Source organism: Magnolia sinica, chromosome 10 (assembly GCF_029962835.1).
Source record: "Magnolia sinica isolate HGM2019 chromosome 10, MsV1, whole genome shotgun sequence".
NCBI lineage: Eukaryota > Viridiplantae > Streptophyta > Magnoliopsida > Magnoliales > Magnoliaceae > Magnolia > Magnolia sinica.
Window position 1 is genome coordinate 68,773,789 of NC_080582.1, and position 13,217 is coordinate 68,787,005.

A 13,217-nucleotide genomic window follows, 5' to 3' on the forward strand; every position below is an offset into this window, starting at 1 on the left:
GTAAATAAACATTGATGATTATATAATTTTTCCTGAATAATGATATATGAATTGTAAATGGAAGTATTCAAATAATGTAACAGGTTACAGAAACACAATCATTTAAAATCACATTTTACATGTGGTTTATTTTGGAACCTCCTTGGTTGCTGTGCTAGGGTACTTCGATTGTTGAATATGGAGTATCGTGTTGTCCTAAAGGTGGCAATGATGATGAAGTTCACTTCTTCTGAATGGTGAGAATCGTGAGATATCAATCATGGATGGAAGGGTTCACATCTATGCAATACAAGACATTCAATCATTAAAAATATAAATAACATGTGTATTTGTATGGTAATACCTCATTTTGTGTTATATTGGCTGCATTTTATTTTTGCATCATAATGAAGCTTCAATATATATATTTCTTTGAGGCAATCATTTTTGTGGCTAGATATCATTATCTTTTGATGCAACCATTAAGAAATATCTGTTATGTGTGCATTTGCAATGAAGATCTCATTTTGTGTTGTACTTGCTACATTTTCGGATGTTTTACATCATAGTGAGACTTCAATGCATGTTTGCTACTCTATGATATAACACAGTTCAATCGAAAATAAAAAGTTTAACACTCATTTAATTGATCCTGCGATGACTTGAAATAAGAAATAAGAAATAAAGAAAAATAGCTTAGTAATCATTAATTTTTTTTATTTTTATTTTATTATTTTTTTTTTTAAAATTTTTTATCGACCATTATTTACATTTATTTGGTTTGGGGGTCTCTATTAAGGCATAGTCCATTTTTAAAAAGTCTTGTTCTTTAAATCATTTTATGCTTTTTGTTTGAACACTTTTTCAGCATGAAACAACACTAAGAAAGTAGATCAATGTGAGTATAGATTTACATAGGTATGGATGTAACATTTGTAGCTTCTAATCTTTTGTTTGGTTCATCTTTCCGAGTAATATTTAGTTTTTTACTGACCTTGGTTATACCATTGTGCTAAGGGGTCATTTGGGAGCGCGTAATAGGTGGTAGTGTTCAGTATTTTTACATGTATTGCTGGCTGGGGATACAGAAACATTATTGTTGATGCTTGGAAACATATCGCTGACTGAGGGAAACATTGGGGCAACATGAGAAAATGGTGGAATTTCTCAGAGAAACTTCAAGAGATACTAAAATACACATATTTGCATATTTAGGAATTAAATAATTGCAAAAAAGATGCATACATAATGAGTTTCTCTTTAATGGGGGTCTAAAAGCATATAATGCTAACTCAGGGAAACATTAGGAAACATGGGGGAAATGGTGGAAGTTTTCAATGTTATTTTTCAGAGATGCTAAAATACACATATGTTCATATTTAAGAATCAAATAATAGTGAAAAAAATGCATATTTGCATATTTAGGAATCAAATAATAACTTTTCCTTTAATGGGGCCTAAAAGCATGTATCGCTGACTCAGGGAAACATGGGGAAAATGGTGGATCCATCTTCCATTCAACTATCCATCCATGCATGTACATACATACAAACACCCATGCATGATCCATCCGCGCGCACACACACACCATCCATCCATGCATCAAACTAACCATCCAGCCATTCATCCATCCATGATACATATATCCATCCATGCAGACATACATATGCACACATACAAGCATGCATTTCATCATACAACCATGCACCCATAAAAAGATTGAAGTGGATTTTTTTTTTAATAAATAGATTTTTGGTGATATCGATACATTGGCAATATTATTGAAATACCTCAGATACATTGGCGAAACAAGCAACACCTGAAATTTACACTGTTGAAAATATTGTCGATACATTGGCGATACAAGCAACACTTGGAATTTACACAGTTGACAATATTGGCGATACTTAGCAATGTATCACTGATGCCTGGAATTTCTAATACTACCAGTGTTTTCGGTATTAGCAAGCTGGAGATACGGATAGTATTGGGGATACTCCAAACAACAATAGGTGGTAATTGGTGTGCATCATTGGTAACTAGTGCATTTGGGAGAGTATTTGACGTGAATTGGAATACAAGTCACATCAAATAAACCAAAAGCCTCTTTTTTGAAATCACAGCAAAACCATGTGATTTCATCTAACATTGATTCCAATTACCATTGATTCACAAGTCATAGTCCTCTCTTTCACTCCCTCCATGAATGCATTCCAACTACAAGCTGCCAATGGATTGAGATTATAGTCTGCCAAACACAACTGGTGATTCCAATGCACATGGATCCCATGGCAATTGCCAATACATATCAAATACACGCTCCCAAATGAGGCCTAATTTACTCCATTTACGGCCACAAATTTTCATTGCCTATGTAGTTTGCAGACTACTAGCAGTAATAGAGTTAATTTTCTGTCTTCAAGGATGCACAGCATACCTCTATAAACAGTTGGCCACCTATGTGGTTGAGTTTTTCGTGCTTGTTGAATAGTTCACTTTATAACATAGAACTCCATTAGTACATTTACTTTTTTTCGTAATCTCTATTTTTCATTCATTTATGAACTTTTTAAACCATATTTCATTGGGCTCACATGGTTATCCCATGCTCACTCCTGTGGATCATTAGTATCATAACATGTTTCATTTTTCTATCAGGTCGTGGGAGGAGATCCGCTTTTGAAGCTCTTAGCAGTTGATTGGTTCACAGCTGATACTAAAATTGATAAGGTTGCATTGTATCCTAAATGTCTTGTTCAGGTAAAAATAAAATAAAATAAAATCTGTAAGCACTTAATAAGGTTTTGTTGTGCCCTGCAAATCATCATTCAGAGGTGGTCTCAATGTCCATCTTGTATGACTCTTAATCAATATATGTAGTTATGACATAATCATGTGGATATAGTAGAATCTCACCACACAGGAGAACATCTCTGTAATCCATGCTATGAATTTGATTGAAACTTTCAATACTAATCAGGCTTTAGATTTTATTGCCGAAACCATCTAACTTTGTATTGATACTTAACAATCACCCGACTACCAAAAGGCAGATCAACTTACCAGAAGACAGGTCAACTAACTCCCAAATTGAATTTTCTTCATAGAGGTGATCTACTGATCTTATCATCCACAGGAACGACCCATTGCTTGGAGTTTGAAGATTCCAATGTATTCATCAGAATGAGGTTCATCTTCATCCACTACATGTGAAAGCCTCAATTCATCCTTGATCTCATAAAAAAACATCTAAGAATTCTTGCACACGAATTCCATTGGGTTTAGGATCTTTTGCAAAGATCTCTCACTACCATCAATGATGGTAGGCTACAACTGACCGTTGCTGACAGCAGGGGTGGGACTTTCTCTATCTTTGATACCGTTGGGTATTTCAAACAGCTCCATGCCTATCATGTGCTTCTTTTAACTTAGGTACTTATCTTCAGCAATTATTACATCATACGATTCAACTTCAATCAGTGTTCCAAGGTTCTCACAAACAAGAACACGCCTATTCAAGTGTACAGGATGGCAAACAGAGATCACTTGGTCTTAGTCCCAAAGTTAAAATCTCTTTAAAAGCAGAGATTGAGACCCAATGACCCCTACTAAGGCACAAGTCATAAAGAGAGTACTTCGTATCATTCCAAATCCCGCAACAGTCTTCGGAATCAATTCAGAAGGATCTTGATTCAAGACGTAGACAGTTGTAGACAACACATCTCATTGTGGAAAAGAGATTAGCATGAACTGTCAACAATTTAACCGTGTCAAGAAGAGTATAATTCTTCCTATATGCCCCTCCACTTTTCCGAGTATATGTCATTATGTACCCCATCCAACTATGCTGACTCTTCTCACGTAAGTCCTTGAAAATATCCTGTGTATTAAATGCCTATATCTGATTTCAATATATTGACCAAGTGTCTCATATTTATGTAATATTAAATAAACATTTCCAGAATAGCTGTGTAATGAAAATGATGAAATCTCGGCAACTGTTCCAAGCACACACCTTTAAGGGTCCACAATTATCAGTCTAGACAATTTTCAATAAACCCTGACTTAGCAGCTTTCGGAAATGGTTTAATAGTTGGTATGTCAGACAATTTTCATGTTAAGGATAGGTCAACTTTTGAACGGAACCTTTTCCCTTTTCTTTTAATAAAAATCTTGTCACGCCCCAAACTCAGTAAACGGGCTCACAAAATTCCCGAGCTCCGAATCTGGTGATGACAACCTCCATAGTACCCCATTCTCGGCTCCTAGCTTCCATGTGCCAGGTTCCAATCTTGGGATACCACAAGAAGGATTTTCAGGGTGATTTTTTTTTTTTTTTTACATGAGCATAACCACAAGTGTACCAAAACCAAAAACATCATTACATTTCCAATATAATATCTGTTGTACAGTGTTGAAAGGAAAATACATGATGTAACAAAAGTCCAAAAGATCAGGCACATGCTCCTGCCTCAATGCTGCTACGATCTAGCATAACCTACATGTAAACCACATGTGTAAGCTTACTCCGAAGCTTAGAGAGTGCGTGTGTGTGCGCACAATGCATGTGTCAAGCATACAAATATCAGAGTAAGCTGGAATGGAGGACTTAACTAGGAAGTCCATGAATGCCATCAGCCATACCTTGGCTATGCGATGTAAGGGCCTACATGGCCAAATGTCATATGCTAAAGATGCAATGTAACATGCCAATTCTCCACTAGTCAACATATTAGATTAGTTCACAATTGGATCATCATCGGGATCTAGTACACTTCTGACACTGGCTGTCGCCCATCGCGCGCAAGACCAAGCGAGTGCAAAAGACCTCATTATCCGCCTCTTCAGTGTACATGGAACCTACCTGGCTTATCAATGCGAACCCATTTCACTAGTCGATCAGACTCAACCTAGTATATAGCCCTTTGTACCTGGACGGGTAAGGTCAAACCCTCTTCTAACCGACCCCGACACAATGGGAGACGCGGCCTACCAGTATCCAGCCATCATGCACTCATGAATCCATTCGGTCTAGACTTTGGTGCATCCTACTGGTACCACAGGGTTTAGAAACTTTCACACAGGGACGCGTATGATTCCTCGTAACCTCGATAGTTTCTAGCGTCCATAAAATCATTCGCCAACCATAAAAGGTTTGCGGGACTACACCCTGGTGTCGTTAGGGAGCAGATGCAATGTATCATATATGATGCACAACACCTGAATCACACTATTCAAAACATGCATCAATCTTACGCATACCACGCGATCATATGGGACGACCCTATCCTATCCAGTCCCCCCAAGTATCTCAAGCCAAAAGGCGTATGCTATGATCACCCGCCATTCATAACAGGCATACAGATGATGCGTGCGGCATATGTATGTGCATAATACCCATTACACTAAGCATATTATTGGTATCGACCTATCAAGCTAAGTATGTTAGCATGTTATCAAACATATCATATGATAATCAACCTTAAATGGCCTGGCATATAGTGAGTGAGACCCGATAAGTGGGCCCCTCAAGCAATGTAAAGGTCTACGTGGTATGGCCCACTTGAGACTAGAATCGGCCACACAGTTGGGCTTTTGCATATAACATGATCTAGTAAAACGAATGATTAGTGAGGATATAACATATACATCAAGGTGGAACCTACATGGGATGGCGTAAACAAACACATGCACCATGGTGTGGTCCACAGTAGGACCCACAGACAAGTTGGGTGGCAACAAACATTATAATGGAGTTGTGGAAGCTTTCAATGGTAGGCATTCAATTTCCACTATTTCTTTTGGTGCGGCCTACTTGAGGATTTGATCGGCCTCATCTATGGGCTCATGACCTAAGTTGATATGGAAAAACATATGGACGGTATGGATAAAATACGCACATCATGGCTGGTCGTATTGTCAGATGGGCAGCGTGGATAGCATACAGATATCCTGATGGCCCTTGGGAATGTCTCAACAGTGGGCACCAGTTACCCATTGTATCCTAAGGTATGGCCCACCTGAGATATGGATTTGCCCCTCAACTTGGGCTAGCAAGATGGACGGATGTTGTGCATTTCATGTGCACACCACGCGGCCCCACATATTAGTGGGTCCACCCTAAGGTGAGTTGGACAAACAAATGTACTGCATGGATATAAAACGCACACACCATGGTGGACTCAGGAAGGTTTCCAGGGTGATGTCACTATCCCACCGTTAACACTGGCAGGATCCACAAAACTTTGAATCAAGATGGTATTGTGTGGCCTCACATCCATGTCACACGTTGCCTAGGTCAATAGGTTGGGTAGCGACAACATATCATGGTGGGCTCCAGCAGATTTTGACGGTAATGGATCAACCCCTACTCTCAATATTGCACATGTTACGATATCGATAAGATTGAGATATTATCAATATTATCAATGACAAATTGAACACTACATACAACCATGTGCCCATGAATTTTTTTTTTTTTTTTCTAATAAACAATTTTGATGATATCAATACGTTGGCGATATTATTGAAATATCGTTCATACACTTATGATACAAGCATTACCTAGAATTTACATAGTTGAAAATATTGACGATATTGATGCATTGACAATACGAGACACCTAGAATTTACCTAGTTGAAAATATTTGCAATTATATTAGTGATATTGATACGTTGGCGATATTTAGCGATACATTGCTAATACCTTGAATATATGATACTCGCTACCAGTGTTATCGGTATCGCTGAGCTAGAGATAAAGATAATATCGGAGATATTTCGAACACTGACCCCTGTTGAAATCCACGGTGCAGGCCGACACCCATGAAACGATGGGCCCCACTTGAGTGGGGTCAAACTAATGTTCGTGTTTTCCTTCCTCCGGGTCTGTGAGACCTTATAAATAGGTTTGATGACAAATAAACATCAAGGTGGGCCTTAGGAATGTTGCAACAATGGACGTCATTATCCCCGTTGCTTCTTGTGGTGTGGTCCACCTGATATCTGGATTTGTCTCATTTTTGGGCACTAACCCTAAAATAATCTAGCAAAATAAATGGGTGGTGTGGATGAAACACATACAGCGTGGTGGGTCCCACGAGTGGACCACCTCCCACGTTGCTAAGAGGGCAGCGTCAAGGACGCTGTCCCCACTGGATCACATGGTGTGGGTCACCTAAGATTTGGATCTTCTTTGTTTTCAGGCCCCAGACCTCAATGATCTGGAAAAACTGATGGACGGTATGGATGAAACACATACAACATGGTGGGTCCCACGAGTGGACCACCTCCCACGTTGCCAAGAGGGCAGTGTCAAGGACATTGTCGCCATTGCATCACATGGTGTGGGTCACCTAATATTTGGATCTTCTTCGTTTTCGAGCTCTAGGCCTCAAATGATCTAGCAAAACTGATGGACGGTGTGGATTAGACCCATACAACATGGTGGGGCCCACGAGTCAGACCCCTCTCCTTGCTCAAAGAAGGCTCCCGCCCTCATGTTGATGGGCAGCAGCGCCCTTTGGGCATTGTGAAGTCCAGCACATCTTTTTTTTTTTTTTTTTTCTTTTCTTTTTTTGTTTTTTTGTTGAATGGGGCCCACACTGAGGTGATCTGCTTTCTCCATCTTATCGACCAGCTCGCCATGGACCCAGGGAGTCCAAACTTGGGCAGTTTCCATGGCATACACACATCATGTTGGGCCTTAGAAAGTTTCAACAGTGGTTGTCATCATCCCTACTATTTTTTATGGTGTGACCCACCTGAGATCTGGTTTTGGCTGATATTTGGGCCCTAGCCCTAAAATGATGTGTCAAAATAGATGGGAAGTGTGGATGACATATATCCATCATGGTGGGCCCCACGAGTTGGGCCCTTGCTGACGCCCAAAAAGGGCTTTCGCCCTTTGGTTGCTGGACGAACATCAACTATCCCTTTATATATATATATATATATATATATATATATATATATATGTTGATTTGCATCCAAGTGGGTCCACGTGTGGACAATCCACTCCAACCATTTGTTTGGCCACCTCGTAGTGGGCCCAAAATGCCTTGGATCGACTTGATCTTGTATTTTTCCTTAATCCAGATCTGTGTGATTTTAAAAACAAGTTGAATGGCTTATAAATACTACGGTGGGCCACACAAGGTGGTCCACGCTATGATACCGTGTGGGGCACGCTATCTCACAGTGTGGCCCACTTGTGGGACCCACAATAGTCCACAGTCATTAAAGAAAAGAAAAAGAAAGGAAAGAAGGACAAGAAAGAGAAGGAAAGAGGGGATTCCGGCCATCGGGGTGGGCCCCCACTACTATGGGGTCCACCATGCACCTCATACAAATGCAAGGTGGTTCCTACCAATTTGGGCCCACCAAAATGAAATAAAGCAAGGAAAAAGGTAGAGTTTGTCCTCCCTTGCACTCACAATGAAGTTGAATGGCCGGATCGTCGATCGAACGGCTTGGATGGACCTAGCTCTTCATAGTCTCCTTTAACCCTCAAAATTCCCCTCAAGCCCTTTCTCTAATCTCTCTTAAACACTCCCTCTCTTAAGCACTCTCTCTTCTCTCTCTAATCTCTTTCTAATTTTCTCTCATCTTTTCTTTCTTTCTCTCCAATCTCTTTTCTTCTCGCTCTCACTTGCTAGAAACATTTGTGGAAATGAGAGGGGTTTGGGAGCTTTGTGGTAGGACTTTTTGGATAGAGAGGGAAATAAGAAAGATGGAGGGGTAGAATGGGGTGAGGGAAAGAGAGAAGGGAGTGGCTTAGCATGGGCAAAGGTATGAGAGGTATAAGCTTGTTTGACTAATAGGGAGAGAGATGAGTGATTGATGGATTGATTAATTGATTAGACTACCTCGGGATTTGTGCAAGTGGGGCCTGCGCCATGCATGCATTGCACGGCTTACCTCCGATTGTGCTCAAAACTGCAACTTCTAATCTAGGTGTCGCAATGGGGCATGTCGCACGGTGTTGGAATCGCAACGCCTTCGCGGTCGCCAAGGTACAAGTCTTAGGTCATTGTGGTACTGAAATAGGATTACAATCGAAGCTTGCCGAGTTGGTCTACTTGGAACATACTGGCACTGGAAATTAAGCATGCAGTTGGTCTAAGAGGGTTGCAGGTCTTGCGAATCTTCTCTTTTCTTCTAATAAAACTCTCATTAACAAAAACGAAACTTTTGAATGGAACTTAATAAATCACTTGTAACTAATCTAAATATCCTACCTTTTCTAATGTCTAAATCTAAAAATGCTAGTCGATAAATGCAGATGCCAGGGGTGCATCTGACAGAACAATGAACGTAGGGGGAAAACTAGGGTCTATAGGTGATACGACAAACGTATCAAATCTTAAAAGCGTCGCTCATCAAATCTATCCATGCAAGAAAAAAAATTCTGATAAAAACCTTTGTACCACAAAACCTATAAAACTCCTAATGACCAATGTTCGAAATATCGGTATCACGTTACGTACTGTAGCCTTGGGATACAGATACGTATCAGTTATCACACGGGATATATCGTTTGTATCGGGTAATTTATCGTACTTTTTGGGAAACGTGACAAAACATTGGGAAAATGGTTGATTTTTTCAATGAAACTTCAGGGATTGTTAGAAAAGACCTTAATACACACTTTTAAATCATAACATCACAAACAAGAAGTGCACAGAATAGGTTTCCTTTGTATAGGGTCCTAAGCTGTGCACTATTTGACTAAACTAATGCAACTATATTCAAATTGAATGCATAACATTTAGAGTGTATGTGATGATCATTTCATCAAATAGTCCTAAATACTTTAAAATTAGTCTCAACTGACAGTTGGGTGAAGGGAAATTTCAAAAAAAAAATATTTTATAAATATTTTATTAATTTCCAATCAAAAAATGAATTTTGTTTTTCAAAAATTGACAAGGACTTAACAAATCAGTATATCAACCCTCATACATGCTTGATTTCATTTTGAAGCGCAACATTGAAAGTAATTTGGGAGAAATTGGGGAAATTTCAAAATTTCCCCAAATTGGACCACCTACACTCAAAATTTGAAATTAGAGTGTACATGATGATCATTTCATCAATACTCCTAAATATTTCGAAACTACTCTCAATTAACAGCTGGTTGATGGAAAAATTTGAGAAAAAACATGGAAAACATGAAGAAGCAATGGATATCGAAATCAAAGCCCCAATTCCATGATTTTTCATGTAAAACATGAAGAACCAATCAATTTGTAACCATTTGACACTGATTTAACATAATTTCAAAAAAAAAAAAAAAGGATTGGAAATTGAAAATGCTTACCGGATCGAACATGTGGGATATATCAATGCTACCTGTGCGTTTTGTATCGCACATGTGGGATTCAAGATATATTGTGGGATATATCGGCTGATATTGTCAATATTTAAAACATTGCTTCTGGCGTAGTGAGAAACAGTAAGGAGATTTCTCAAAATGCCAAAGCATAAGAGTCCATTGGGAGAAGTAACTTCTGTCCAACATGCTTGAAGACGATGTGAACTGACTTCCAACACATTGCTTTCTAACACTATGGGATATAAGTCTTCGAGCCTTGCTCTATCCCTGGTCAAATGGTGAGAGAGACTGAGAACTGTCTTCCATTACACGCGATGGCTCGCAAAATGACCTACTTGCCATCTGACAAGCATACCAACATTTTTTCCAGCCTCAGTCCCTGTACCCTTCCCTTTCTTAGCTTTGGAACTACATATTTAGGATTATCAGTCTACATCCATTCATCTCTTCTAGGCATCTAATTCTATCTATACTTTGTATGCATTGGCCCTCACTTCCCTGCTCAACCAGGTTTTTATATTGATTCTCAATTGACATTATTAGAGATTTTGGCATCTTGTTTCTTTAGATTATTACTTTCTAACTTCTTGGATTAACATCTTAATTTCATCAACCAAATAACCTCTGTGATCCTGAGAAAGTTATCTGCTAGAGAGACTGACTGACAAAACTTTTAGCATCTTGTTGATGAAATATGTTTCAATTGGAACCAGAATTATGCCTCTGTTGAGAACATCCCATAGATCAATGGTAGATAGCCTGCATTTCAACATTGAGGTCTCTGGTTCAAGCCTCACTTGCTGAAACAAGGAGAATCTTTTGACATTTATTAGTACTTATATAACGTAACATGAAGCACAATACTTAAAAGTCTAATATTCTGTTCTCTGTTTCAGTCAGAAGCTGCAAAGAAACTCCCATTCATCCTTGTCATAAATCTACAGGTATATCCAAGTCTTTAATCTACATTTTCCCTTTATTGTTTTTATAACAAGTCATGTGGCAATATACATTATCTGGATTTATTGCATATGATTTTAATTTTTTATTTTCTTGGAAGCTAATTTGATATTATTTTATAGAGGAGATGTCGGTTGCTTTGAGACACTCTATTTACCCATGTTGCTTAGCTCTCATTGAATAGTTATGCCTAGAAAGGAAATATATGAGATTTTGAGTGGTTCATGTGGAGTGGTAACTTGTTAGATATTTTTTTTTTTGGTCAACATTGATGATTTTATTACAAACAAAAACCACTGCAAAAAAAAAAAAAAACAGAGCTTCACAATGACCTTCTTTTCACTCACCGAGCAGCAAAACAAAGAAAAAGTGAGGCAAAAAACACCCAAGGAACCCAAAAGTCCCAATCCTCCAACGAAGTAACAACTAAAGACCTCCAATCTCTTCGAGGTTTTCCAAAGAGCATCTTCTGAACTCTTGCCATGGCAATGCCCAAATAATAATCACAAGGGAAATCCTCCTTTTAATAGATGCAACGTCTTCCATAAAACCTCCTTTCCACAAACCCCAAAGAATTCTGGAAATGTCTTCCATAAAACCTCCTTTCGGCCTTTGAACAAACTAATATGCGATTCCAACAGCATACCACCAATCAAGTTATTGAAACTCCAGGATAGACCCCATCGAGAAAGAAGGGAAGCCGACACCATTCTTACTACCCCACAATGAAAGAATAGGAGGTTGACTGATTCATCCTCATATCTCCAAATGCAGGACATATTGGGGAAGGATATATTTTGTTTCTTTAGGTTTTTTTTTTTTCAACATGTTGCTGTCTATTCATATCAAAAGAGGGCTATACAAAGCTACTTCGGGCAGGCCCCACAACAAAAAGGGGAAAGGCCCGCTTATCATGAAAGAAGAAAAACAAAATAGAGCAGCCCCGCCCCACACCCAAATAACTATCAAGGCTCTTCCCGCAAATTACCTAGGCCCACCCGATCAAGAAAAATCAGACCTCTTGTAACATGAGGGAGGTTCGAAGCGGAAAGAAAAAAGCAATGGGCTTGGCTATCGCTTCCTCTTCAGGCCAGGTCATAGGCAACCACGTTCGCTTCTCTTGGATAGTGAGTGATGGATATTTCAAACCAGGACATGAGGCTCTTAATCCTAGCCCACCAGTAGAACATATTCCATGATGGGGAGGAAGAGCCATTGAGCATATCCACCATTGCCTTGGAATCACTCTCCACTTCCACCTTGGAGAAACACCTATCCTTATAAAGAGACAGACCCTCCCAAATTACTCTGATTTCCGCCCTGGAGTTTGACCCAAAACCGTACCCTGAGGCAAAAGCAAAGAGAAAAGAGCCAGAGCAATCCCTAGCGACGCCCCCTCCTCCTGACGGACCCGGGTTACCTCGGGCTGAGCCATCTACATTCAGCTTAATCTAATCCAACTTTGGCTTTTTTCCATTTGACAACTTGAGTTATTCTTTTTTGATGGTTGCTGGCGAAGATTCGAAGTCCTGCGAGTGCAGCCACTAAGGATCTGTTGGATTTTTTTATTTTTATTATTATTATTATTATTTATTTTTATTTTTTTTGGGGGGGGGGGGGGTCCGATTCGGCTGATCCACTGGAGCACATGGAAGATGATTCTTGCATGAGAAGGCGCGATCCCATCAAATCTAGCTTCATTTCTGGATAGCCAAATCTCCCAGAATATAAAAATGTGCAGCAGGCCCATTAAGATGTGATTGCAGTCCGTCTGCTTAGCCGAAGTCCACCATTTAGAGGCCCTACCAAAAGTTGAGTCAGAAGTGCAGGAGCTAACGTGGAATATGGACTGGAAGTGATTCCAAACCACTGAAGCGAGGCTGCCTGAGGAGAATACATGGTCCAAGGATTCTGAGTTGGGCGAAGAGCTACAACACTCACA

At 39.4% G+C, this 13,217-nt stretch overlaps 1 protein-coding gene across 4 annotated transcripts in view; it reads left to right on the forward strand.

The window, feature by feature from the left end:
• LOC131216921 (protein ENHANCED DISEASE RESISTANCE 2-like) overlaps nt 1–13,217 on the forward strand; it is a 188,758-nt gene that overhangs the window by 98,678 nt on the left and 76,863 nt on the right. For all 4 annotated transcript variants that reach the window (XM_058211538.1, XM_058211539.1, XM_058211537.1 and 1 more), the window contains exons 17-18: nt 2,638–2,739; nt 11,212–11,259. In XM_058211538.1, coding sequence (XP_058067521.1) covers nt 2,638–2,739; nt 11,212–11,259 — 150 coding nt within the window. The remainder of the gene's footprint in view (nt 1–2,637; nt 2,740–11,211; nt 11,260–13,217) is intronic.